Source organism: Bipolaris oryzae (assembly GCF_000523455.1).
Source record: "Bipolaris oryzae ATCC 44560 unplaced genomic scaffold scaffold_226, whole genome shotgun sequence".
NCBI classification, from domain to species: domain Eukaryota; kingdom Fungi; phylum Ascomycota; class Dothideomycetes; order Pleosporales; family Pleosporaceae; genus Bipolaris; species Bipolaris oryzae.
This window is the reverse complement of record NW_006911502.1, coordinates 1-25,863: the sequence shown is the minus strand read 5'-3', so window position 1 is coordinate 25,863 and position 25,863 is coordinate 1. Positions and strand designations below refer to the sequence as shown.

At 51.7% G+C, this 25,863-nt stretch overlaps 13 protein-coding genes across 13 annotated transcripts; 7 read left to right on the top strand and 6 right to left on the bottom strand.

The window, feature by feature from the left end:
• Window positions 1–381: 381 nt before the first annotated feature.
• Window positions 382–2,502, top strand: COCMIDRAFT_41005 (uncharacterized protein; the record flags this gene model as incomplete). The annotated part of the gene is made up of 1 exon (XM_007694582.1): window positions 382–2,502. The coding sequence occupies one exon, from the start codon at window positions 382–384 to the stop codon at window positions 2,500–2,502; it is 2,121 nt and encodes a 706-aa protein (XP_007692772.1).
• Window positions 2,503–2,693: 191 nt separating this feature from the next.
• Window positions 2,694–3,557, top strand: COCMIDRAFT_108069 (uncharacterized protein; the record flags this gene model as incomplete). Its single annotated transcript, XM_007694581.1, has 1 exon — window positions 2,694–3,557. One exon carries the CDS (start codon window positions 2,694–2,696, stop codon window positions 3,555–3,557), a length of 864 nt encoding a protein of 287 aa, XP_007692771.1.
• A 203-nt stretch (window positions 3,558–3,760) lies between these two features.
• On the bottom strand, window positions 3,761–4,701 carry COCMIDRAFT_41003 (uncharacterized protein; the record flags this gene model as incomplete). Its single annotated transcript, XM_007694580.1, has 3 exons — window positions 3,761–4,333; window positions 4,397–4,512; window positions 4,566–4,701. The coding sequence occupies 3 exons, from the start codon at window positions 4,699–4,701 to the stop codon at window positions 3,761–3,763; spliced, it is 825 nt and encodes a 274-aa protein (XP_007692770.1).
• Window positions 4,702–5,459: 758 nt separating this feature from the next.
• On the bottom strand, window positions 5,460–6,436 carry COCMIDRAFT_108091 (uncharacterized protein; the record flags this gene model as incomplete). Its single annotated transcript, XM_007694579.1, has 3 exons — window positions 5,460–6,051; window positions 6,105–6,224; window positions 6,273–6,436. 3 exons carry the CDS (start codon window positions 6,434–6,436, stop codon window positions 5,460–5,462), a joined length of 876 nt encoding a protein of 291 aa, XP_007692769.1.
• A 230-nt stretch (window positions 6,437–6,666) lies between these two features.
• On the top strand, window positions 6,667–7,473 carry COCMIDRAFT_9449 (uncharacterized protein; the record flags this gene model as incomplete). Its single annotated transcript, XM_007694570.1, has 3 exons — window positions 6,667–7,064; window positions 7,115–7,403; window positions 7,456–7,473. 3 exons carry the CDS (start codon window positions 6,667–6,669, stop codon window positions 7,471–7,473), a joined length of 705 nt encoding a protein of 234 aa, XP_007692760.1.
• Window positions 7,474–7,671: 198 nt separating this feature from the next.
• Window positions 7,672–7,893, top strand: COCMIDRAFT_108068 (uncharacterized protein; the record flags this gene model as incomplete). Its single annotated transcript, XM_007694578.1, has 1 exon — window positions 7,672–7,893. A coding segment is annotated over one exon (222 nt), but the record flags the coding sequence as incomplete, so codon positions are not given.
• A 376-nt stretch (window positions 7,894–8,269) lies between these two features.
• Window positions 8,270–8,832, top strand: COCMIDRAFT_108097 (uncharacterized protein; the record flags this gene model as incomplete). The annotated part of the gene is made up of 2 exons (XM_007694577.1): window positions 8,270–8,426; window positions 8,534–8,832. The coding sequence occupies 2 exons, from the start codon at window positions 8,270–8,272 to the stop codon at window positions 8,830–8,832; spliced, it is 456 nt and encodes a 151-aa protein (XP_007692767.1).
• A 369-nt stretch (window positions 8,833–9,201) lies between these two features.
• COCMIDRAFT_108082 (uncharacterized protein) lies at window positions 9,202–12,470 on the bottom strand (the record flags this gene model as incomplete). The annotated part of the gene is made up of 5 exons (XM_007694576.1): window positions 9,202–9,241; window positions 9,300–11,968; window positions 12,033–12,129; window positions 12,202–12,291; window positions 12,391–12,470. 5 exons carry the CDS (start codon window positions 12,468–12,470, stop codon window positions 9,202–9,204), a joined length of 2,976 nt encoding a protein of 991 aa, XP_007692766.1.
• Window positions 12,471–13,093: 623 nt separating this feature from the next.
• COCMIDRAFT_108080 (uncharacterized protein) lies at window positions 13,094–14,705 on the bottom strand (the record flags this gene model as incomplete). The annotated part of the gene is made up of 2 exons (XM_007694575.1): window positions 13,094–13,189; window positions 13,251–14,705. The coding sequence occupies 2 exons, from the start codon at window positions 14,703–14,705 to the stop codon at window positions 13,094–13,096; spliced, it is 1,551 nt and encodes a 516-aa protein (XP_007692765.1).
• A 579-nt stretch (window positions 14,706–15,284) lies between these two features.
• Window positions 15,285–16,991, bottom strand: COCMIDRAFT_9446 (uncharacterized protein; the record flags this gene model as incomplete). Its single annotated transcript, XM_007694569.1, has 1 exon — window positions 15,285–16,991. The coding sequence occupies one exon, from the start codon at window positions 16,989–16,991 to the stop codon at window positions 15,285–15,287; it is 1,707 nt and encodes a 568-aa protein (XP_007692759.1).
• Window positions 16,992–17,647: 656 nt separating this feature from the next.
• Window positions 17,648–22,059, top strand: COCMIDRAFT_108078 (uncharacterized protein; the record flags this gene model as incomplete). Its single annotated transcript, XM_007694574.1, has 3 exons — window positions 17,648–18,041; window positions 18,088–19,440; window positions 19,493–22,059. 3 exons carry the CDS (start codon window positions 17,648–17,650, stop codon window positions 22,057–22,059), a joined length of 4,314 nt encoding a protein of 1,437 aa, XP_007692764.1.
• Window positions 22,060–23,341: 1,282 nt separating this feature from the next.
• On the top strand, window positions 23,342–23,929 carry COCMIDRAFT_40995 (uncharacterized protein; the record flags this gene model as incomplete). Its single annotated transcript, XM_007694573.1, has 1 exon — window positions 23,342–23,929. The coding sequence occupies one exon, from the start codon at window positions 23,342–23,344 to the stop codon at window positions 23,927–23,929; it is 588 nt and encodes a 195-aa protein (XP_007692763.1).
• A 969-nt stretch (window positions 23,930–24,898) lies between these two features.
• Window positions 24,899–25,508, bottom strand: COCMIDRAFT_52771 (uncharacterized protein; the record flags this gene model as incomplete). The annotated part of the gene is made up of 3 exons (XM_007694572.1): window positions 24,899–25,026; window positions 25,075–25,308; window positions 25,352–25,508. Coding segments are annotated over 3 exons (519 nt in total), but the record flags the coding sequence as incomplete, so codon positions are not given.
• Between the last annotated feature and the right edge of the window lie 355 nt (window positions 25,509–25,863).

Sequence of the window (25,863 nt, the reverse complement as noted above, 5' to 3'; positions counted from 1 at the left end):
CGTCGTAGCTGATTGCGCGTCAACGCGGGAAGGCTAGCGACAAACAGACTCGGGGCGCACAGACACCGATGCCAGCGATGCCAGGGCATCCTATGTCGAAACAATGCAAACCTGCCAAGGGCCTCCTGTCAGCCCCCAACCTCTCTACCTCACACCAACGTCATCCAGGCCCGTGTGACGTTGGAAGAGCCATTCACTAGAGTTTTCGTGATCGATACAGTTGAGCTTTTGATTTCGTCGTATGGAGACCGGCGCCTCAGAATAATGACTACTCGGACATTCAGACATTCTACTTGGAGAAGATACAGGATGCGCTTTCTTGATCCATCTTGATCACCCTGGCTGGAACCTATCCATCTCACCAACACGATATTATCCGGTATGGACCGCCATGTTCAGGCGGCGCGCGCGGAGTCGTTATCTCAGACATTGGGAACACCTATAACAGACCTTGATTTTAGTAAACTTCCGCCGATAGCTATACTGCAAACACGCTTGAGCCAGGATGAAGAAAAATCGCTCAAAGAAACTTTGCGCCTGTACAATGCGTCGCTTACCACGGACATGTCGAGGGCAAAAATACTCCTAGGTAAGGTGGGCACTAAGGGAAGAGCTGCATTTGAGTTGCGCTCGAGGAACCTAATCGCCGAAGAATTTGTAATGCCGAAACGCCGTGCTAGTACTGCAAAAACAGGGACACCTCACAAGAAACAAAGAGTCTTCGAGTCGCCATATGAACCTATCTCAGCTAGTCAAGAAGATTATCCTGCGAAGAAAGAAGCCGAAGAAACGTCCGACACTGAAGACGAAGCGCCGATCCAGAATTCGAGTTTTTCACAGTCTCCGCTGTTGTATGCTGAGGATGAAGTGCCCTTTCCAACGATCGTCGAGAATGGCTCAAGCATTGACATTGTTTGGGTTGTCAACTTGAACTGGATAGAGGCTTGTAGAACTGCAGGGCACCTCGTTCCTCTAGGTGACAACTTGATATATCAGGGGAAAGTGCAGCAACGACCAAAACCACGCAGTACCAAATCCATCAAGGATATCTTTTCAGTAACTCCAAAAGAACCACCTGCAGCTCAGACACTCAAGCCCACGGGGACACGTCAGTCACAAAACATATTAGGTCGAGCAAAGTTGGATGCACCTACAATGACAGGCAAGACTACACACAAGTCTCCCCAATTTGGTAATCAAGCGTCTCGGCGCTTCGGTGACAAGCATTTAGCGCCCTCGCAGCCTTCGACCCACTCCTTTGCTTCACAGACGGCGCTTCTGCTTCAGCAAACGACGAGCGAGTATGAAGGCGAAGATAGTGATATACCGCCACCACCCGAGTGGGTGAAGCAAGGCGTCAAGTATGCATGCCAACGCTTGACACCCGCTAACGGGCCGAATGAGGATTTCCTAGACCTACTCAAGAAGATTAGGACTAATCGGATCCTTGTCGAAGATGAGATAGGTGTACGTGCGTACTCAACCATTATTGCAGCCATTGCTGCTTATCCGTACAAGCTCAGTCACCCACGTGAGATTGCGCAATTACCAGGGTGTGACGAGAAGACTGCAGTTCTTTTCGTTGAATGGAAGAATACCGGAAAAATTAAGGAAGTTGAGGATTATGAGAACGATGAGGCAATGAAGGTTCTGCGTTCATTCTGTGATATATGGGGTGTTGGAGCAAAGACGGCACGACATTTCTATTACGACAACCACTGGACGGAGTTGGACGATATCATTGAACATGGCTGGAATGACCTTGACCGAGTGCAGCAGATTGGCGTGAAATACTATGCCGAGTTCCAAGAACCGATTCCACGTCCCGAAGTCGAACACATAGCCGCTGTTGTTCGAGACCATGCGGTAAAACTCCGGGACGAACGCATCAGTGTCACCATAGTCGGTGGCTATAGACGCGGCAAATCAGTTTCTGGCGATGTGGATATAATCGTATCGCACCCTGAATTGGAAAGTACGGCGGAATTAGTTCAGGAAATTGTCGAATCATTGGAAGATGCTCAGTGGATCACACACACCTTGACATTGAGCTTGGCAAACACGAAGCGCGGACAACACACCCTACCTTTTCGTTCTGCAAAAGGAGCTGGAGTAGGATTCGATACTCTTGATAAAGCACTTGTAGTGTGGCAGGATCCGGCTTGGCCAACTCGCGAAGAGGACCTCGAGCGAAATCCGCGAGCGAAGAACCCAGCTATTCGTCGGCGGGTCGACATCATCGTTGCACCTTGGCGAACTGTGGGCTGTGCAGTAATGGGCTGGAGCGGTGGCACGACATTTCAGCGGGATTTGCGGCGGTATGCAAAATATGTGAAGGGCTGGAAGTTCGACAGCAGCGGCATTCGCAGTCGAGCTAATGGTGAGGCCATCATGATTGAAGGGCCAGACGGTATTGAAGGGACTCCTGAAGATGCAGAAAAGGCCGTGTTCAAAGGGCTAGGCCTGGAATATATCCCACCCGAGTATAGAGTCACATATTGAAAGAATTAGTAACAAGTCATAGTGGTGTGAAGGACACTTTGTCACTCTACTCACTTTTAATGACTTCAATAAGCATCTTCACACGCAGTACCTCGTATCACCACTCCAGAATCAAAAGATGACTTTCCAAGTATCACTTCAGCACCATACATCGAAGCCCCAACTCTCCAACCCTCCAAGTTATTTCCACGATGATCCCCCACGCGCTCATCACCATCCCCCTAAGAATCCTCTACCTACTCACCGGTCTCCTCCTCTACATCTCCACCCTCCCCATCCTCCTAACCTGGCGTCTATCCCTCACCCTCATCCACCCCTTCCCCTTTTACCCCCGCGCTCTCACCCACTACCAACACCACCGCACGACTCTCCGCACCATCCCCATCCTACAATCAACCATTAAACACCGTATCGGCATCATATGCACCGCCCTCCTCCTCGCCCAAGCCACTCTCGCCGTAGCACTAGTCGAGAAGTCTCTTATACATTTTTCACCTTGGTTCACTGCGCACGCTCAGAAAACAGAGTACAAAATTGAGCATGCAAAGGAGTGGCGGAGTGAGCTTTTACTGCATGTATCGGGCTTTTTGATTGGTTGTGCACCGTTTTGCGGTACGCTGGGGGTCGGGGTGGGGGTGCTGTGGTATGTGAGGGAGATATGGATGTGTGGGGGAGTTGACGGGGAGGAGATGGATGAGCAGTTTGAGGGGAAGGAGGAAGTTGTGTTGGGGATGAAGACGGAAAGAAAGGATAGGGTTGATGCTATGACAGATGAGACTTTACCGTATGAGGGTTCGCGATGTAGTGGGTCTATTATGTCGAAGGATATAGGGGATATGCAGGATTGGGAGGACGTGGATATCTCGGTTCCTTCGCCAGTCGTGGTTCCAGCATCGCAAGAAAGGTTCAGGAGGAATCCCTATACACTGGCTGGTGTGATGGCGATTTGGGGTTGGGGGAACGATAAAAGAATCAGTGGATATGATGGGCGCGATGTGCGGAGAAGGAATTTTGGAGCGGATATTGAGATGGGTAAAGAACCGAAGAAGATATGAAGAGAACCAGAACATAGTTTGCATTATCCTTTGCCGTCAATTACTTATGAGCAAGATGAGTATGATCAGAGTTGAAAAACAGAAGAAGAACGCTGCTGTCTCCAAACAACTGGGGTATCACCTAAACCCTTCCACCTACCGCCTCTCTCAGGCTTCGCCTTGACATCTTCAAACGCCTTTTTCTCCCTGAAGCACCACATAGCTCAAGAAGTCTTGGCCTGCCCCTTCGCAGCATCCAGATGCCACCTCATAACCTTCTCAAAGATACCTTTGCCCTCACCTTCAATCACATCTCCATGGCACGGAATGATCCTTTCGAATCCCCACTTGTCAATCTTCTCCATACTCTTCGAGAAACCGCTTCGATCCTTTGCGCTAGTTCCATACCAGATGGTGCGCTGCTGCCACTTCGCATCACCCTTCGTGTTCTGCAGCGCATTGAAGATCTTGCTCAGGATTCCTGTGTTTGGGTCGACGCCCGACTTGCTGAATTGCTCCGTCGCTGGCAGATTGAACATGAGATCTGCGAGGATGAGACTGCGCGTAGGGCGGTGGTGGAACACCAGTTCCTTGTTGACGTGCGAGGGGACATACTCCCAGTCGAACTCTGCGTCGAATTCGGGTGAGATGGAAGTCACAGGCTTCGAGGCGCTAAAGAGGACACTGAAAGGTACGTTTTCGTTGTTTTGCTTTGCGCGCTTTTCTGGCAGCATCTCCGGGCCCATGACTTGCGCATTGGGGTATTCCGTGTGCCAGGGGCCGAGGAAAATGTGGTGCTGTGGGCATTTAGTAGGGTGCTTCTAAAGCAAAACTTTAAGGGCCATAGAGAAGAGACGTACCTCGTTGTCTAGGGCTGCGATGTATTTGACTTCGCCCATCTCAGACACTTTGCGCTTGACATCTTCGGTCAAGGCGACAGGCGAGAAGACAGCAAGAGCGCCGGATTCAAGGCGCACTGCGACTATTGTTAGTTATTGGCTCATGATATTTTGGATAAACAAAATATACCGATGGTTCCTCTTCCGCCGATCTTAACGCGACCAAATCTCCAAAACGGTACTGAGAGCGTAGTCACTATGCGCGGGACCACATCTCGAATCACCATAACACTGGCTGGGTCGGAAGGTACTAGTTTTGAAGTCATGTTGGGCCGAGGGGATTTGTGAATGCGTAAATGTAGAAATGTGAGTTCAGAAGACAGTCGAGAGGTCTGTTAAAGTAAGACGCGCAGGATGTTTGGGGAGACGTAATGCAGGGTCCTTGGGTTATGACGCAATAGTCAAGATGATAGTTCGAGAACTTGCGGAACTCAAACTGGCAAGTGCCAGGCTAAGAATTATATGCATACTCAAGTAACACCTCGGCCGATGCATTGTGAAGCATGCCCCATCTAAGATTGATTTGGAATTCATGGTGGGGAGACAACATGCGAGTAAGTAATTGTTTCTTGCATGGACCGAGGTGTCGTGGCTCGTCCGATCCTAAAGCGACAGGCTTTGTCAGCGCCATCACCAAACCATAAGTTCTAGAAGTCGTCTTCACATTAGTTGTGTGCCGAGGATGGCATTCGTTTTTCTTTTCACATGTCTATGCTTATTCATTAACTATTCCTCGCTTCGGAGCTCCGAGTTGCTCCATGCACCTTAACCCTATGACCAACGTTTGCGATTCGCCGTCTGGTTTTTGGTTATCCCGTAGCTTTGCGTAGGGGTACGGCAGACCGTCGATCCACAACATCGATGGACCCACAACCCGTCCTCTCGTAGGAATGTTCCTGGTCGAGCACATGGCTCGGCTGACGAAGTTTCGTGGTCGCGCGACCTCAGTATTTGAAAGCATCGCAGGCTAGACGATTGGGCCAAACTCTCAGGCTGTTGTATCATACAACTGTTTTGTAGATCTTCACCTGGCGTTTTCAGCGCTCAGCTCAGCCATCAGTCCTCCTGCATCCCTTTCCTTCGCATCTTCTTCAAGCCTTTTCTGGATGAACGCGCCTATTTCCTTAACCTTTTGTTGCGCGATGTTTGTGCAATTTAGTAGGGCGAGCGGGTGGATAGTGGCCCCTCCATATTTGGCGATCTGACAAACCTCTCCGTGTTTGTTCATGGTAATAATCACTTCTCCTTGTCGAACTTGCTCTTCAGCCAGGTTTGCATCCACTAAAAATATCTCCCCTTCGAAATACGAGAATGTCACACAGAGTGGCTGGTGAAGAATAGACAAGGGTATCGGTTCGCGTTCGCGTACGCTGAGAATGGTTGCTTTCTCGCCTTCAACTACGACATCGGGTCTCCTAAAGTGCTGTAGTGCTGCCATGACGGCAATACAGGACGCATCGATGAGGCCACCATCATGATCAACTATGTGTACATCTGCGCGGAGAGCAAAGCATTTCAAGCCGGCGATAATGCAAAGCGATTCCGTATCGAGAGCGTTGGAGCGACGAATGGCCTTTTCGAGTATGCGCGAGAGGATGACTTCAGCATCTGTGGGTCTAGGACAAGGTCAGAATCATCGCAGAAGAGGCCGTTGTGAAATGAGACATACCGGCCAACTTCGAATGCTGGTGACGCCATTGGAGAGAACTCTGTGACTATTTGGAAGATGCCGTCGAACTTGCGCTCTGGGGGTGGTGTTGTTACGTCTACTGATATGCGAGCAATGACCCTGATCTTTGTTAGCTTGCGCATGCAAAATTAGATTGTATTCATGTACCTGGTCTTGCCCAGTTGCACATCGGCGACACCATATTCATCGCCAAAAGTGAGCTCAAGCGGGCGAAAAGCGTCAAAAGCGCGCCTGTCGATGCGAATCTGCTCTTGCAGTGCTTGTTTGATAAATTCACGCTCATTGAGCGATATCTCAGCTTCTCGAGGCATAATGCCTCTCTTCAATGTATAAGGCGTTGGTTGGAGTTAAAGTGGTTGTTGGACAACCATAGAAAATGCGGCGCGGGGAAAAGTGAACGCCGATGCTTAGCGCGACTTGATCATCGCGAGTCTGTATGCGCCATCTTTTGCACATCAACTACAATCACCGCCCACCATACGCAAGACTTCCGAAACCTACACACTATCAAACAAAGGCTTCCAAACCACACGATTCCACAATGACGACCGCCCATAGACCCACGTTCGATCCCGCACGCGGCAAAGAGGCCCAGCGCGGACCTGCCTATCACCAGCGACTCCTTCCTGCGCATACGACACTCAAACATAGACAACCAGGTCAGGGCGGAGATGCCGACAAGCAAAAGCGCGACCTGCGCGCCGAACTCTTGGAGGCAGAGGCGCGCTATGCGGCGAAGAAAAACGGCACATACGTAGAGCCGGACGCCGTGGCTGAGCCTGGAAGTGCGCCTAAGCGCCAGATTGACAATGTGTCAGTTGACGAAGACGGCGAAGAAGATGAAGCAGCACAGAAACGGCGGCGAATAGAATTACTTGAAAAGTTCAGGGATGTGGATGCGGACGATAGCAGTAGTGAGGAGGAGAGTAGCGATGATGAGTAGGTTCATATTGCACCTAAGTACCAAGTGTTCAACTAACACTTGACAGTGACGAAGACGGCGAAGGAGCCCTTCAGAGAGAGCTCGAGAAGATCAGAAAGGAGCGTGCTGCAGCCAAAGCCAAGGAGGAGGCCGAACGAGCTGCCGAAGAGGAACAACAACGTGAAATCGATGTTGCTCGGGGTAACCCGCTGCTCAACGCCAAAGACTTTACCATGAAGCGTCGATGGGATGATGATGTTGTATTCAAGAACCAAGCACGTGGCACAGAGGACAGGAACAAGAAGAAGGAATTTATCAACGATATGCTGCGGTCCGACTTTCACAAAAAGTTCATGGTAAGTAACTGTAACTCACGATATACCCAACACTGCTGACAGAATGCGGCAGTCCAAATACGTGCGATGAGGTCATTGCGCTTTTCGAGTTTGTTTTCGCTCGTAGCTTGCGTGCATTGCTGGCGTTCATGGGTCTTGGCGTACTGGGTCTAGAATCATTCAGGCGGACTGCGTGAAGAGCGTGGGATACCCCAGATCTTGGCGGGAATTAGGGAGCCAGTGATGGAACGGAATCTTGCAGAGGCCTTATCGTTATCTCGATCAGCAGTTGCGGCTACCATTCACAGGTGTTGGCTTTATCTATCGCCTCTGCCCATCGTTCCTGGGCATTGATTCAATCATGCGTATATCTGGTCCCAGAGACTTTCTTCATGCTGTTCAGAGCAGACTATGCTGCTACAAGAATGGCATCTGCATTGAGATGGATTTCTCTCGGGAATGGGATTATCAACGAATGAAAATAACTGCTTCAACACAAAAAATACCCTGAAGCCGATGGGAGTTATTCGATTCATTCTGTCAGCCACCTTCGTCCGATCTACACAATCAAGACACTAGCGTCCTACAAGACTACTAAGCACAGCTTAGCTCACACTTATCGACCTCTTACAATGCTTCTGCATCCTCTGATCTACACATCTCCCAGCAGAATGACCTCATAAGGCTTGAACACATCTCTCGACCATGTGCGTAACCAGATCAGCACATGTCTGGACGAAAGACTTATCCAACATCTATATGTATATATCCTATTAAGCAGCTCCTTGACAATATAATTACAATACCCAACTTACCACTCATATCCCATAATCATATTGACCCAAATTTCTCCCTTGAATCCTAATTCTCCTTTCATACTCTCCCAAATGGCAGGCTACGGCAACCGCACCGCGCCCTCCTACAGCGCCTCAGACCTCGAGCCAGAGCACAACTCCACGCGCCTCGGCCTCATAGATTCACACACTCCCTATCACAATCCGCACGAGAAACACGGGTCAGGTACGACTGGCGGTGCGGGATTCGGTACATCCTCCTTCTTTCATCAACCCCCTTCCACATACCCTCTCTCTCTCTCTTTCTTTCATAGCTCCTTTACCTTCCCAACGAGCTATTACTGACGCAAAAAAAAGGAAACAAACGCTCCTCTACATCCTCCACGTCTGACACCTCAGACAAGCACTTCGGATCCAACCTATCTCCTACTCCATACTCGAATCCCGCGCCGCTGGGTAGCGGATCGACGGGTGGAGCAGGGTACGGTAATAAGACGGGAGAGATGGGGGGACCGGAGCGGGATTCTATGTTGGGAAAGGTGGTCGAGAAGGTAGGAGGAGCGGTGGGGAGTCACAAGGTGGCGCGGATGGGGAGGGGGATGAGGGAGAAGGAAGGGTTTGGAGAGGAAAGGGAGGAGGTGATGGAAGCCAATTAGTCTTTTCGATGTGTTTTTTTTCATTTTAGGTTTCACGGCTATGTGGTAGGTTCGATACTAGCGTCGTTGTTGTTATGTTAAATGTCATCTCATTGAAAGACTACCAATTATACACATCGATTGTTCGTCCGAGAGAAAAAAGATATATTCTTAGGCATATGATAAAGCCTCTGTCTCTGCTTCTTCTATCCAAAAAGAGGGAAAGCTCAGCGTGCCTCTCTCTCCACAGGGTGTGCGAACTAGTTCTAGACATGATTAAGGAGATGATGGAAGAAGAACGAGAAAATGCAATGCTTGTGCTCGAATGCCCTCGCAGATGTCTTCAAATAGCACACAAGCTCGCTCAAGTAAATGCCGCAGGAGTATAACTTAGTATATGCCTTGCGTGCGGTACTGAAACGTATCATAACTGCGATTCATGTTAGCAGTGCTCCTTATGCAGAAAACAGTATGCGTCGTAAACTTACAGCCGGGTGTAGTAACTTCCCACACTCTTTGCAACAAGCTCCTCAACAAAGCTTTCTGCCTCTTCTCTACTCAGATGGAGCATGAGCCTTGCCCGTAGACTGTTTGTTACACTGGCCGCGCCTGCAGCAAAACATGGCATACTGCTCTGCTTGCTCATCAGATCAACCAGCATGATCAGTCTTTCAGCATCTTTCCTAAGCGCTTGAAACGCCTTCTTGCATAGTGTCTTGAACTCTTCAAATGCAGGCGACCCGATTCCACCAAGGACGTCGACATAGTCTTGTGTCAATTTGAAAGGGGCAGCTTCGAAGCCCATGGAACCAGGCGAGTTGGAAAGCATGAAGCCAAAATCAATGTGAATGATATGGCCCATGTTGTCGATGAGTAGGTTGCCGTTATGACGATCCTTAAGCTGTAGTACGTAACATATGATGCTGTACGCCGCTAGGGAGCGACCAAAGGCTGCTACGCCTGCAATATAGGCTTCCGAGTCGGGCTCCCCAAATGTCTTGAGCCAATGGTCCTTGAGAGTTGCGATGCGTTTTCGGGGATTGGTGCCTGCTGCTATACTAGCAAGTGTCAAACTTCGCTTGAGGGAGTGCAGTGAGACGCCGTTCGTAATCGTTTCTATGAGACCGCAGGACTCGCCGGTAACGAGAATACGCATACGCTTTGTCCAGACCGGCACCTCTGCTTCTTCCCAGATCTTGGCGCAAACCTCAATGAGTTGACAAGCAAATGCCTCCTGCCGTAGATCCGCGCCGGTCTTGACGATAACGCTGATCAAATCCCAATTCTTCATATGACCATATGGTGAGGATCGCCGTATACGCTCTCGCTTTGCGCTCCATTCTTCTCCAAAAGTTGCAGCGCTGGGATCGTCTCTGTCGCCTTTTCGTCGCATACCACCAGTCTTAAGATCGTTTTCCATACGAGCAGCGCCTGCTCCCGAGTTGGGCGTGACCACCAAGGCCTCATCAATTTCGTCCGGTTCTCCCGCGATTACCACTGGGTCTGTCTCTGCCATGATAGAATCAAACGTAGGACTCTGGTCTTCGTTGAGGAAATTTTGTTCTTCGAGGCTTTGCATGCTTGCAATAATCTTGGCTTTGATTGCTGCTACTTCACCCTTTGGCCTCTTCGCACCGCTTGCTTCTAGTTGTGCTAGCATCTGAGCAGCAGTGCGCATGTGGGTTGCAAGAGCAGAAAAGTCGGGCTGATCGACAGCCTGACTTGCTCGGTTCATGTTTGCAGGGATTGTCATTCTTCTGCTAGGGATAGGACTGACTGATCTACTGATCTGCGAATCGGACGTCCGAGGTGTGGACATGGCCACGGATGATAGGGTATTGGCTCCACTTGAGGACCTTGGTGCTATCGCTTTGCTATTGGCCGCTGCAACAGGCATGGTCACCCGTGCTAGTCCTGAGGCGATATCCGTCTCATCCGTATCCTTGAGCAGTGAAGTGCTACCGAGGTCACCCGTAACAGGCTCGAATACACTGTCTGATCCATTTGGTGGGGTGCGGTCGTATGATGCAAGATAGTCAGCGTTGGTGATATCAAAGAGCCGCCGTCTTGAAGTGCCTTTTTCTAGCATAAGCTTCTCGAGGAGTTTCTGGTTTTGTTCCGTGTCTGGATCAAAATCAAAGTCTTCTTCCAGAACCTCCACCATGAGCAGATATGGTACTCGCTCCGCACTGTTGAGACTGGTAGCTTCGGCTGGGTTTATTCGCACTATTCGATGGTGCTGGCTCTGCGAAGGAATTCCATCTTTCAGGGTCGGGGGTGACAATAGCGGTATATCAACTTCAGCAGGTAAGTCTTGGGCTATCAACGCCAACTCTGCTCTGAGAGCACTCAATCGTGCAGGCTTCGGCACAACGACTAAGCGATTCGAAATATCCTCAAGAGCGCTCAGGAATTGGGTTTCGTTCCGGAAATAATTGGATCGTAGTAGCCGAACTTTCTGTGCGCGGGTTAATGATGTGGGCGAGAGGGGTCTTGGTGGGTGTGCCGAATGTTTGCGAGGACCAAGATGGAGCGGACTCGGCCCTAGGCCAGCGGTTGCCGGGGGCGTAGGGAGGGGGGAGGAGGAGCCTGTATCTCGAAATTCTGGTAGCGAGGACGAGCTAAGGCGGGCTTCGGGGGTTACAGACAACAGCGACGGTCGTTGTGAGGCTGATGGTGCGCGCTGGGCAGGGGGCGCTCGAATGGCCTGTTTCCTCAAATCCTTGGGGTCGCGGGGACGCTGCGACGGTGACCGTCCTGTCCGGCCGTCCTCGGGATCTGAAAGTTGCTGTTGTTGGGTTACCCTCTTTTGCTTGGCCCTCGGCGATCCTCCTGTGACCGTCTTGCTCCTCCCCACCTTGGCCGTCTGCACGTTATCAGAGATGATGTCCTCGACGGGTCTAGGCTTCCGCGCCTGCGCAATAGCCAGTGGCCCGGCATGAGCTGGTAGAAATGGCGCCGCTATGCTTGCAAGAACCAGGCTCGATAGGACGCTGACGGGCAATACATTCTCCTTGATCTTCTCTCTTCGCGAGGGCTCGGCGGATCCAAAGACGATGCGCTGCACGCGATTGTAGATTCTCCTGCAGGTTTTAAAAGCGACCGAATTTGGAGCGCTTGCGAGGTCGTGCAGATATGTCTGGAAGAGCCAAAAGGTCTGTAGGGCATGAATTAGCACAAGAAGCACCAGACTAACAAGACACGGTATCCGGAAGCCCCACCAGAAGCGCGCCGTTGACCGACTCCTCACACAAGTCAATTATGAACTCCTCGAGGGCCATGGACTCATTGTCGATGCTGATGAGGAGGTGACATAGCCTGTGGTGCCCCGCGTATGTAAGCTAGCTGTTCATGCCGTCGGCGGGTTGTGGTGTGGCGCAGGCGACGTACTGCGGCAGGAAGAACTCGAGCTCCTCGTAGGCGAACTGGCGCAGCTTGGAACAGAGCACATAGTGGATTCCGACGTGGTCTGCATACCGGCTGTGTGCATTCGCATGCATGCGTCAGTAAACAGCAAGTGAGAGGGGAGGCAATCGGCGGCAGAGGGCCGCTGCGCTCGGAGGAGAGGTGGCCACTCACGCGAGGTATGCTACTGCGAGGCTCGGATCTTGGTTGAAGTGCTCAGATTCTATAAAGCGCTCTAGCAGATTCCAACTCATCTGGGACGGCTCATTGGGGCACTGTATGGGTGGAGGGCGACGGCATGCGGTGAAATGCTCAAAAGGGTCTCATGTGGAAGGATGGGGCGCCGGACAGGGTTCAGCGGGCGGAGACGTCTTGCTCCGCCGCCCTAGTCGATTAGATCAACATACTGTAACAATATCAGCGCCGCCTAGGAAAGTAAGCATGCATTGCTGTGCCACTTGCTAATGCTACCCACGTTTCTCTTCCATGACAGCACGTTTCCACAGGAGAGTGCTCGCCAGTCCCGTCTCGCGTTGGAAAACGTGTTCCGTACAGCGAGTAGCGACGACGTTAACCTCGTCCTCGTCAAACCACCCACTCTCAGCCAAGTCACCACTAAAACCATGACGAAACATTATTCCATTGGCCCAAACAGCTGCTATCGTAAAAGAAAAGAGGAAGAAAGGAAGAAGAAAAAAAGTCCTCCAAACCACCCTATTGGCGACTGTTTAAATAGCTAGCTAAAACATATATTCGACGCCTACCACTTGCAACGCCTTGCCATAGACCCGTTCAACTGTACCCCCGAACGCCCGTTATGCGGAGCCGCAAGCCGACTATCGTACACCGTGGGAAAAAGAAAAGTAATGCCAATAACTTAGTCCGCAGCGTGCAGGTCAACAAAAATGTTGATGGCGGCAACCAGAACTTCGGCAAAAATCAGAATAATTACAATCCACTCGAGTAGTTCACCCTGTGTTGTTCATTAGCCAAGCTGATCTTCAAGACATGGGCGAAAAAAAAGCCTAACTTACATGAGTTACAGTCAGCTGATCCTTCAGCACAGCAAGCAGATCACCAATGACGTTCAGTCTTTCGGTCAAGAGACTGACGCGCTGATCCATTTCCAAATAGCTTCTCACCGCCTGGTAGACCGGGTCCAGTTGTGGCTCTGCCCACATGAGCTCCGGCGCATCGAGAACAGATCCTTGCAAATGTATACTAATGCGGAGGATGAACAGCTCTCCTATCTGCATGTTGATCTGTTTCTTGTTGAGATTGATCTTTCCCGAGCTCGCAATCTCGGCTGGGATGTCCTTGGTTTCGTCAATCGTGTTGTCCACCAAGTCTTCGAATAGCGACGTTTTGACACTCTGAGACAGTCCGTGACTAATGGCGAGTTTGATCATGTAGTTTTTCTTGTCGCGCAGACTGATGAAGTCGTTGTATATCCGGGCCTGGTATTCGCGTGTGTAGTAGAAATTGAATTCTTCCGTCTCAATCTCATCCTTGCCGAGCTTGTCCACCTCGAACTTTGCAATCTCCTTAAGGAATTTCTTCTCTTCTTGGAGCGTCATACCCCATAAGACAACAGTTCCGTATTCGAAAAGAAAGACTTCTGGTGTATGTACGCGCGTATCAAAGTCAGGTGTGTCCATTGGGGGGTCGGAATCGGCATGGGTGATGGACGGGCGTCTCTGGCTCACAGCTTGCTCGTTGGTAACATCGGGCGAATCACCGCCATCGTGTAAATCGATAATGTCCTGTCTTCTCCGCTCATTCTCGTGTTCCACTTCAATCGCGCTGTCTGAGAATCTCCTCGGTCTTTCCTCTGGATAGTCACCCAATACGGCAGTACTACTAATCTCCTCTGGACCCTTCGTTGAACCATAGCTATACGGCGAGTATATGCACTCATCAAAACGCTTGGGCAAAGCGCCTCTTGTCTTCTGCTTTCCCTTCAGAAATCGCATCATCTCGTCAAGTTTGTAGGAAGCAGCCGTGCAATATGCTGTTACTCTGGGCAACCGTTCTCTGTCTGCTTTTCCAAGCCTGGCAGCATCTCTTCTTGCGGTGGGGTCTTTGATGCGCGTGTATTGTACATATACGTCGCGTCCACTCTCCTCGTCTTCGGCTTCATCGGCAGCCGGATCGGGGAGGAGCTTCAGTTTCTGTGCAGTCCTCGTCGTTCTTTGCGGACCAATCTTGGGTACCGGTGCGGGAGGTATCCGAGCAGGAGCGCCTGAACTGTTTCTCCTCCGCAGCTTGCTGTTCAAGGTCGACAGCATTGGCTGCCCGCCTTGGGTCGTAGCAGCATGACCCGAAGAGGACGCGCCGTGGGATAACGAGCGAGGCGAGGAGGGTTTTGGGCTGGTGGATAGGACGGTCGGGTTGAAAGTGACGGTGCGCTGAGGTTTATGGGGTGTTGCTCGACTAGAGCTCGACATTGACGACACCAAGGGAGTCGTTTCCGTAGCTTGTGATGCCATGACGGGCTATGTGTTTGTGTTTCACGTCAGATTGATGGTCAATAGTGGAAGAGTAATTGCGACGGAAGACGACAACAGTGCAATGGCAGATTCCGGGTGTCGGCAGCGCCAAAATGACGGTGGCAGACACGGAAGCTGTTGCTTCACTGAGACTTTGAAGCCATGACGTTGTAAGGATCTTAGCTTTCGCCTAACGGCACGGACGGGGTCCACGTGCAAGTGAACGACCGCTACATGCAACACCGTTGATAAAAACCAACAGGATCCCTGGCGCCATCTTGAACGCTCTGTGGCTTGCTTATGTCCAATGTTCCTTGTGCCTGCCATGAACCCAGAGCAGGCAGGTTGTCATCATCAACATCCCCGGATCTGCACGAGCATTGCGCAATGACACACGTCGGCTCGAAGTGGTCAAGTATGATTGCACATGGCCCGCAGTTTACCACAACAGGCTGTTGCCATGTTTTGCTTTGCGAAAAGAGCCGCATCGAGCTCGCGCAACACACGCACATATTACAAGACTAGGTGTGTGCGATGCGTAAAAAACTATTTTCTTCGGGTACAATACATGAACGTAAATTACAACTCCGTGATCTCAGACTCAGTCTCAAGGCCACTGACATTACCATCCTTTGATACAACAACCCAGTCTTCTTCGGACTTGGCCACCTTGGCCTCATTGCCCTGCTGAGCAATGCCAACCTCACCGAGGACATAGCGCCCAAAATACAAAAGCGCATCCAGCATCTCCTCTCCTGTTGGGATAATGTTCTCCTTTGGTAGCAGGAACCCATAACTGCCTGTGTCTCTTAGCTTGACCTGGTAAGAATACTTTACTTTCATCTCATGGTAGAAGAAATCGAGTGCGCTACCGCCAGCCGACTCGATACGCGGAAAGATTTTCTTCTTTTCGTTGAAGAACGCCACGTTGCCTTCACATGCAGATGTCACCTTGTATGTCTGGCCTTTGCGGGAGACGCGGATAGCCTTGGCCAGGCCCATGGCGAGCTCTTCAAGGTCCTCAATGGCAGGTGGCTCTTCATGGCACGAGTAGCTATACGGATACAGAATCTGTTGTGAGTATGAGTGCAGATCCAAGAAGCCCACAAACTCGACATTGTTGTTTTCAGTCTCGTTTTTCGCCCATGCAGCGAAGCGTGCGGATTCCACGCCTTCGAATGGTGCATCACCAGGGAAAGATTCACTGCAGGGGCTTGACTGTGCCGATTCACCGTCCCACATGTACGGATAGCTGCGATCGAGGTCTACGCCGTTGCAGAAACGCAGTCTGGTGGGTTGGCGATTCTTGCGCCAGAGACGGTCTGTCTCCCACGTGAAGACGTAGCCGTCTGGGTTCAGGGTTGGGACGAATACAAAGTCGAATTCTTCCAACAGTCGCGTCATCTCGCGGTCCTTTCCGTAGGCATTGATGAAGCTCCAGGCCAGGTAGTTGACTGTGCTAGTCGATATCCACTCACGGGCATGTATACCGCCTGTGACGAGGATGGTCTTTCTGGGCTGGGACGGCTCATCGTCGTTGGTGGGGTGCACACCGACACGCAGGGCGGGCATTTCGCGACCTTGGTAGCTGACGCCAACATTGATGCGGCGGACATGGGTAGTAAACATGGAGGCCATGAGGCTCATCCACGGATTGATAACGGACAGGGGCTGGTAGTCCTGGAAGAAGACATGGCCTTTGCCGGCCCGCGGCGATGGGCGGAGATTTGGGGAAAAGCGATCGTCATGGTGAGATGGGACAGAGGCGGGGGATGGGTATGAATTGAAGATTGCCTGTGCGAGCCCCAGGTCCTGTAGCAGTGGCTCGTGGGCATGGTGGAGCGATGGCGGGAGCAGGTCCAGAAGGGAAGGCAGGACATCCTTTGCAATGCGCACATCGGCCCAGTCCTGATTAAATTCCCAAACGTCGAGGAAAAGAATGTCAGCAGCCTTTGCCAATGCAGTAGCCTCGTCGGCGGTGCGGATCTTGAATCTCAACACAATGTCGTCGCCATACTGGGCGGCCAGGCCAGAGCCCAATGGATTGGCCACGGCAGGAGTTTGGTTGTCGCCATGTAGGCGCTTCTGGTCGGCAGGCAGGGCCCATATCCTACGGATGATGGCGTCGGACAGGCGGCGCCATGGTCGTGGTGACGCGTTGTGGGCCGAGGCGTAGGTGCCTTGGTTATCGTACTGGAGCGGCGATGTCGTATCGTGCGGGGCGGCGAGGGTAAAAGAAGGCGAGAGGCACAGCAGGCTCAGCACAGCAAGCGTAGGCCGGCGCATGGCGAGGAAGCAGTGTCGCTGGCCAGGCTATGAGCTGCTCGGGGTGACGTCGCGTTGGGCGGAGAAAAGAAGGGTGTCTAGTGGCCTAGTGTCGATGTAGTGTCTGCCCCATCTGTCGGCCTGTCGGGCTGCCGGTTGGGATGCCGGGGCAGAACGTGGCAGATGTGGCTGAGAGCCGATCGGTGTGGCTTGGGCGTATGCATTTGGGCGTGTGTGTGGCTGGTGCTGGCGGCCTCTCCACCGCGCGCTGCACAAAGAGTACCAGTGCGCCCGCCAGTGCCTGGAGACAGCGGATGCCCTCCGGCCTGGCGCCTCTTCGTCCACATCCCCCTATACAGTTTACTTACCTACAGTCCCCGAAAAAAAACCCGCTCCAGTGACGTCGGTTGCCCCTCTGTCCCAGTCCGGCTACCTACGCGTGCATCCATCGTGCCCAGTCTCTGACCCGCCCATCCCAGCATCGCTCCCTCTCACTCAGCCTTACCGCACTGCTGCTCACCCCCCTACACAAGCCAACACGTCCCCCGTAAACACTCGTCCACGTCCACGTCCACGTCCACGGCCACGCCCCCTGCCTGCCTCCCTCTCTGCTGTGCCATGTGCCGCATCGTGACGCAATTCCTGCCTTCATGAGCTGCTAGTCGGCGCGAGCAGCCATGCCTCTGCGCTCTCTCCGCCCGAACCGCAGCGAACGAGACCTCAAGCGGCGGAGCACCCTCGATCCGGCGGGCCTCTTCAGGCGCGCCGACAAGGACTCGCATTTTGCAAAGTCTACCGACAACCTCGACTCTACTCGCATCGCCGCCTCGGAAGATGGCTACCGCCCAACTTCGTCCGACATGGCGCGGCCCTCAACCGGCCACGACGCTGACTCCCCACCTTCTCCGCCTGTACAGGAGCATACGCCCAACACCAGGCGCTTCAGTCTGATGCGCTTCCGCCATGCCTCGGACTCGCAGCTCTCCATCAGGGCAAAGGAACAGGCCGGCAACCATGACCATGACCAGGACAACGCTCCACCCGTCCCTGCTGTGCCTGCAACCCCCGCGAGTATGTACAAACATCACGAGTCTTCGCATACCCTGTACTGACGTAGAGCTCGTAATAGCGCCCGCCATTATCACCACCGCACCCACAATAACCGACCACGAAGACTATGCCAAGCCCACGCCCAAGAGGAGCCGCATGCAGCAACTTGCGCTGCGACGACGCTCCTTCGACCCTAGCCTAGCCGACAAGCCCACCACGTTGCGCAAGTCCATGGAGAGAAAGCGGCGACCCCTCGGCTTTGGAAAGGGCAATGGCAATGTTCACGACGACCAAACCGAGCACCCACTACCATGCAAGCAGCGCCTTCCAGATATGCTTGCCGACCCACGTGAATCAGTCGAAAGCACAAACTCCTTGGCCCCTCCTGCTACCAGAGCATCCGAATCCTCCAGGTCAGACGGAAGCTCCGGCGGCCACGTCTCCTTTGAAAACCCCCAACGACCCAGCCACCCGGCTCGGACGGGTACCGGCCGCTTCACCTTTGGCCGCCGGAAGCAACGGGCATCGTTGTTCCCCCTGCCCATGAAGGTCGAGCCTCCACAGTTCCCCGACACCGCACCTGCTACCCCACGTGCCTCGACCGGCGCAAGGAGTTCGGCCTCGAATCAACACTCACCACCAGGAAGTCCGCCGCTGACTGCGCGCCGTGTCGACCATGGAGATTCAGGGGCACAAACGCCGCCAATCCCTCTTGCATCGCAAGTTGCTCTAGCTACTGGTGCTTTGAATTTGGCCTCACCCGGTTCAGGCACTCTCCTTCGCAACGATTCGTACAGATCATCTCGCTCGGCTCACTCTTCAGGAAACAACAACGGTGCTGCTCGCTTAGGGCTCCGAGGGCGCTCTTCGACAATGGGCTCATTAGACGCGCGATCTGAGGACGCTGGATCTCCCACACCACCCGGAGGTCCCAGTGGCAGGACTTCAATATCGACTGCTGGAAGAAGTAGTTTCAGCAATCTTTTTGGCCTCGGATCGAGATTTCGTCAGAACTCTGAGCCACATTCGCCCCGACATGGCGCATCTGCTCACGGCTTCTTAGGAAACTCTGCCCTGTCCTCTCACCAGAATTCAATGAACATTAGCCGAGAAACTTTGATCCTACCGGAGCGCGAAGAGGGTGAGACCCCAGGAAGATATCTGGAACGAATCGAAGCAAACAATTTTGACAAAAGTGTTGTCGCCAGCTACCTCAGCAAAACTGACGATCCCTTTTTGCTTGCGGTATTGCGAAGCTACATGCGCAAGTTTGCTTTCTTCGGTGATCCCATTGATATGGCCATTCGCAAGTTGCTCATGCAGGTCGAGCTGCCCAGGGAGGCGCAGCAGATTGACCGTGTTCTTCAGGGCTTCGCTGACCGCTATCATGAGTGCAACCCCGGCATTTACATCAACACAGGTAATGCTACTCTGCGCATAAAAAACATGTTCAAGCTTCTAACGCATCGTAGACAAAGCATACTTTATATCCTTCTCCATCATCATTCTCCACACTGACGTCTTCAACAAGAACAACAAAAGAAAAATGCAGAGGCCAGACTACATCAAGAATTCATCCTGTGAAGGCGTATCAGCTGATGTCTTGGGTTGCTTCTACGACAACATCGTCTACACCCCTTTTATCCATATTGACGATGAGGTTGACCTGAAGAACATCACTTCGAAGAAAAGCAAGAGGACAGCTGTACTCAAGGGATCAATGAATGATCCCGCGAGAAAGGCGGCGAAAGAGCCCATCGATCCGTACACCTTGATTTTCGAGGGTAAGCTCGATGCGCTTCGTCCTACTATTCGAGACGTGATGCAATTGGACGACCCCTACAATTACACCGGAACTGCGGCAACACTAGATACTAAGAATATCTACAAGCTGTTTTCAAGGTACGGCGTAATCCAAATTGTGTCTTCCAGATCAAGGCCGGAGGCTTTCATGTCAGAAGCTGCCCAGGAAAACCCGCTCGGTACCTCAGTTGGAATTGTAGAAATGCCAGTGACCAAGGTTGGCATCCTATGGCGAAAGGACACGAAAAAGAAGAAGGCACGCTCGCCATGGCAAGAATGGGGTGCTGTACTCACACGGTCGGGGCTGTCCTTGTTCCGCAATTCTACATGGACGAGAAGCCTAATGAGCCAACATGAGCAACACCTGAAACGCGGTGAAGCCGGCCCCGTAGTGTTCCAGCCGGCCCTGCCAGACTTCAAACAAGATCATATTATACCGATGGATGGTGCTGTTGCACTGGTCGACAACACTTATAAGAAACATAAGCATGCTTTCGTTATGTTTTCAAAGGCCGGAGAGGAAACGTTTTTAGCTGATAGCGAGAAAGATTTGAATGAATGGCTGGGTGTACTGAACTATACTGCCGCATTCGAGACTCTTGGTGTCCGCTCAAGAGGCATGATTGGTGGCTTGTACGAAGGACAGAGGAACCGGGGCATGAGGCGTCTAGAATCCTCGCATTCAACCAGGACAATACCGACAGCCACTGGTGAGGTGACGGTCCAAAGCGGAAGGATTGACAGCCAGTTTGCACAGCAAATGATGAACGCCCGGAAAGACCTCATGCAGGTGCGCATATCCGAATCCGAGGACAAGTTGACATCAGTTATCAAAGAGTTGGAAGCGCGCTTGAGAGATGCTAGACATCTTCAGATTCTTGCGCCTATTCAACCAAAGACACGTGAGCTTATTATCCATGCTGCAGGGCGCTTGTCAGCAAAGTTGAAGTGGACCCGTATTGAGATTTGGCGGATGAAGTGCCACCGTGACATCTTGGCCCAGGAACTCGAAGATGAAAGGCAAGGGGGCATTGACAGACAAGCACAGACCGATCGACCGTCAGAAGTCCATCAGCCACAGATTTCCCCTCAGCAATCTCATCGAGGCTCCAAAGTCAATAGTCTGGCAAGGTTGACTTCGAAAACTAGCTCATTGACCAGCGGAAGCAAGCCGCCCCCATTGTCTCCTGGCTTGTCGGGTCGGCCAGGGACCAAGTCCTCCAGGGAAACAGACTTTGGTGGGGATGAAGCTTTCAAGACACCACCAGAAACATCTCAGCAATCCAGTCCTAATGACCCGTCTGCCCACTTCCATATAGCTCCAATGCCAATGAGCCCCACGACATCGGACCGCCGAAGTTCATTCGCAAGCTCTTCTGCACAATCGCCGTCTTATGTCGCTGGTCACCGGCCTTCTATATCGACCACAGGCGATGGCACAGCGGATTCGGATTCGGAATCTGACTCTGAGAACGGGTCGCAGTATGCCACCCCACCTCCCGGCGAGGCGGAAGAGTTGGACTCCAAGCTACCCGAGGTATCACCAACGAGCACAACTCGACCAGAGGCTGGCATTGAACCTGACAGCGAACAAGCGCTTGCCGCTTTGGCAGGTTCGCCTAGATCCCATACTAGACAAAAAAGAAGCTTACACCGCACTCTTCGAGAGTCTCGTGGTAGCTCATCACACCGTCGTGGTCACAAGAGCAGAGACTCTGCATCTACGATTGCCAGTGACACTACCGAAAGCGAAGGACTGGCACGTGGCAAGGGCAGCTTCACTGTCCATGGCAAAAAAGCATCTGTTATCCAGTTTGGTTCTGACTGGCAGAACATGACAGCAGAAGAGCGACTGAAGACCAAGAAGCAGCTTCAAGAAGCAGCCGAGGCAGCATCCATGGATGAAAGAGATGGTAGTGTTGCTAGTGGTACTGCAGCAATTCCATGGTCTTCAGGAAGCGACAACATCGACCCCTTCGCCGTTCGGAAGCTATCGGCAGACACGACAAAGCAGCGACATGTCTCATCTCAAACGATAACCCCTGCGAACTTCCGTGAGGCATTCAAGATTGACGAATCCGACTCGGACAGCGCAGCTTCAGACATGAGTGATATTGCGGAAGAGTCGACGCCGAATCAACGAGGGCCTGATGATCAGCATGCCACAAAAGCCAAGAGCCCCCTTGCTGAGCATGTCGAGCGGCCCCCACAGAGTCCCATGACGACTGCAGCTTAGCTTGAATAACTTTATACCTTGTTGCATTCGTTTGGATTTCAAAAGTGGATTTATAGCATGTTAGCGCCGCTTACGCGGATACACCTTTTTTTCTTTCTTTTGTCAACTTTATATACTTTTCCAAGGGCTCATATGCACCTTTACATCTAGCATGGCGTACTTAGGCACCGGACTGAAAACGCAGCAGGGGCGCGTTACTTGTATAGATGGACTGTTGGAGAACGGTGTTTTCTCGAGCACATGGCCCATTGACGCCAACCGAGAGTTAGGATAGTGCGCATGACTGATACCAGGGTGAACGCCGCGGTGTTTTGGCGGAGATTCCGTGTAGTAGTGAAGCAGAATTGACTAGTCGCCTCATATGCCGTGCATGTAATGGATGATCAGGGCTAGCTGCGAGTGTGTAGATTGATGCATAAAAGTGCACAGTGGAAGGGATATGCCAGTGGGCCTGCGGGATACATGTTGGTACACGTGCTCGCCCCGCTTTGGACTAGATTGGACATGTGTACACAGGTTATGAAGCCACACCTCCTTCCTGCCCCCACCCCAAGCCACCACCTGCTTTGCCACAGAAACAGGAGCATACATGCAATCCTCCTTCTTTATGATTTCCTGCCTGACCTCACACAGCAGTAACACAGGCTAAATCAGATGAGGATTTGCGGCATTGAGCAACTACTGCAAACTCGTTACCTCCTCCCCCTTTCTCCTCTGAAGTATCCAGCCACCAAGGCACACAAGTTTCGCATGCCAGAAATGCGTGCCTGTTTTCCGAGAAATCCAAGCACAGCAAGCCATGTGATTGGACCGTGTTCCCGACTTATTCGGGGCAGGGTACACAATCGGGTTATAGTGGGGGCTGATAAGCGAACCGACGACGTGGGTAACTGGTCTGCTCAAACCCCAAGTGTCGCGAGCCAAACGTCAAGATCGTGTCACCGTCTGCATGATACAGGGACGCTGTGGGGGATGTTGCCTTGTTATCCGTTTTGCGCCTGGGCAAAAAGATGTTCGTGATAGGACTGTGAGGCGTTTATATATAAGGACATTGTAATGCTATCGCTGATCACTTACTTTCTACAGTGTTTTACAGTCACTTCGTTTCTCTCTCTCTCGCTTTCTTCATTCAGTCGCTACACTCCCCCCTCTGGCTAGGGCCTTAGCTTCCATTCTTTAAACTATAGTCTCTTTTATTTTTTCGTTGTTACGAAAGAAAAACCCCCAATATACTTTATTTAACAACTCTTACAACTTTTTTCTTCACCAAAAAACAAGAAAAATGTACACCAACGCCATTACTGCACTTGCGCTCTTCGGCAGCCTCGCCAGCGCCCTGCCCGCAGCCAACCTGAGCGCGCGCCAAAACAAGCCCTGCTTCGTCATCGGCAACCAGCAGCTCCCTGCCGAGACGAGCGCCGTCGTCGACCAAATCCAAGGCAGCGTCACGTGCAACGCCAACGCCAAAACAATCGATAACATCCCCGACGTCACCTCTGGCGGCCAAACCTTTTCCCAAATCAACTTTGCCTCTTCGGGCCAGGGTCCTCTCGCCTTCTCCCTCGGCCTCTTCGAAACCGCAACCCCCCTCGCCGAATCCAACCTCGAGGCCTTCCAAGACGCCCTCAACGTCTATCACGCCACCGAAGCCGGTCTGCGCAGCGAGGGCAGCGCCCAGGTCAATAGCATCAAGGTCCCCAAGTTCTTCCTCCAAATGCAGATTTCAAGGATCGAAACTGCGCTCGGTAGGGCACCTACTGCGCCTGGTCTCCAGGTTGATCACCTGAGGGATAAGATTAATGAGGCTGCGGGACGCGAGAGCCAGGATCTTAAGGATCAGGTTACGCAGTTGGCGACGCAGTTGCAGTAGTTGTCTTTTTTTTGGGGGGGGGGGGGGGAAGGTCGGAGTAGGAGTGTGGATGTGAATATGGATTGGGAATGGGAGAGTAAGAGAGACTGATTGTATCACTACTATTACATTTATTATACCTGAATAGGAAGGAGAGAGAGAGAGAAATTATCAAGATGGTTTTATACCCACCCTTGTTTTTGTTTTCGTTTTTTTTGGAGTGCATAATGAGTGATGCCTTGTTTACTAGTGATACGTTGGGTGGCCTTTTTGGCACGTTTGAATCGAAGTCGGGCCGATACACGACTTGTTCTAGATGTGTTTCAGGGTCGCAGTACTGGGGGTTGCCTGGGGCGGCTTTGTGGTTGGGTTTGGCGCGCGCTTGTTGGTGCTGTCGATGTAAGTACGGAAGATCGGGTAGTTCTTGGGTCCACAGACGGATCTCAAGTAATATTTACATCCCTTCTCTCTGCTTATGATGCTTAGCATAGCTCCAGGAATAACGAGTTTGAACTGCACGCGCTGTCCAAATTCTTGTACCTTTGGACTTCCATCTGTTGAACCACATTGCTCGCACTGGTCGTGAAGTGGGGATGGTGTCTGGCGATTAGAGCAATCATTGCAGTGCCAACTCTCGTGACGTAGTTTTATTGTACCATCGATCCCCCACAAGAAACCATTGTCATATCCGTCTTTGAATGAAGGTGGTTGAGATGAATCCACAATCAAATTCCATCCGATAGAATGATTTCCAGGACCCATGTTTCTTAGCTCATCCGCGACATTTTCATCGGCATAGTACCCCATGCATGACGGGTAAAAGTACAGGCTCTTGTCAGGATGATTCTCAAGCACAGATCGTTTTTGCTTCCCGTATCGTTCTGGTGCAATTCTATGCTTCCATGTTGTGTCGGATGAGGTCAGTGTGAACAGAGAAAAACGCGATTGTGATTTTTGTCGGCCCGCGATCCAGTTTTTGCCTATAGCCTCGATTGCCAGAAGGAGATCCGGATCTACACAGTCTGTGGGATTGTGACCGGATATGGCATTATCTGCATATGGAACGGGAGAACTTGGCGGGGACTCCAACCTGAAGCCGAGGGGTATCCTGGGAAGGTCTATAATTTTAGTTAAATCCTAAATTAGCGGCCACTTCATAGCCTAACCTTGTAAGATGTTCGGACGCCCATGGTATCTTGAGAGGCGTCGGTTGATTTCTCTCGTAACCCGTTCCTCGTCCAGAAGCGCGCCGTTAAATATGACAAGAGTCTTTTTGCCGTGCCGTGCCCTTGTATGTACGTGTAAAAGAACAACAGCCCACTCTCGTTCTGTGATCTTCTTCCGAAGATTCCAAGATCGAAGACGAGCTTCATACTGCGCTTTGCTAGAAGATGACCAGTCTCAGCCTTGCATACCATAGCGACATAATAGCTTACGTGGGACGAAAGCTATGGACTCTGGACATCACCTCCATCACGCCTTCAGGTCCTTCGAGTTTGCGGTTCTCAAGGATGAAGAGGCGGTGGATGGTCTCGCGGTGCTGATTCCAAGTTGCATCATCGATTCTATCGGCTTGGGCTCTTGGTTTTTGCTTCATCATTGTGTGGGTAGCTGATAAACTTGTTGGAAACAAGATAAAAGGGTCAAAGCATGTAACTACAGAGGGAGAAAATACAGAGATGAGATTGACAGAGGAGATGTTCAGTTGCAGCGAAAACTACTGTCGGAATGATGTAGATATAGGAGAGACCCTCGCCAAAGCCGCCAAGTTGGCCAATCATGCAAAACCTGAGGTTAACGTGTCTGTGCACCTCGTGCACGGATTCATCTCGTGCACGCTGAACACCATCTCAGCGATCTCAAAAATGAGGCTTTACAACGCCACATAATAGCTTAATATTTATAAAAACGTAATGTTATAGTAAATAGATGCTTGCGATTAACTTCTACTATCT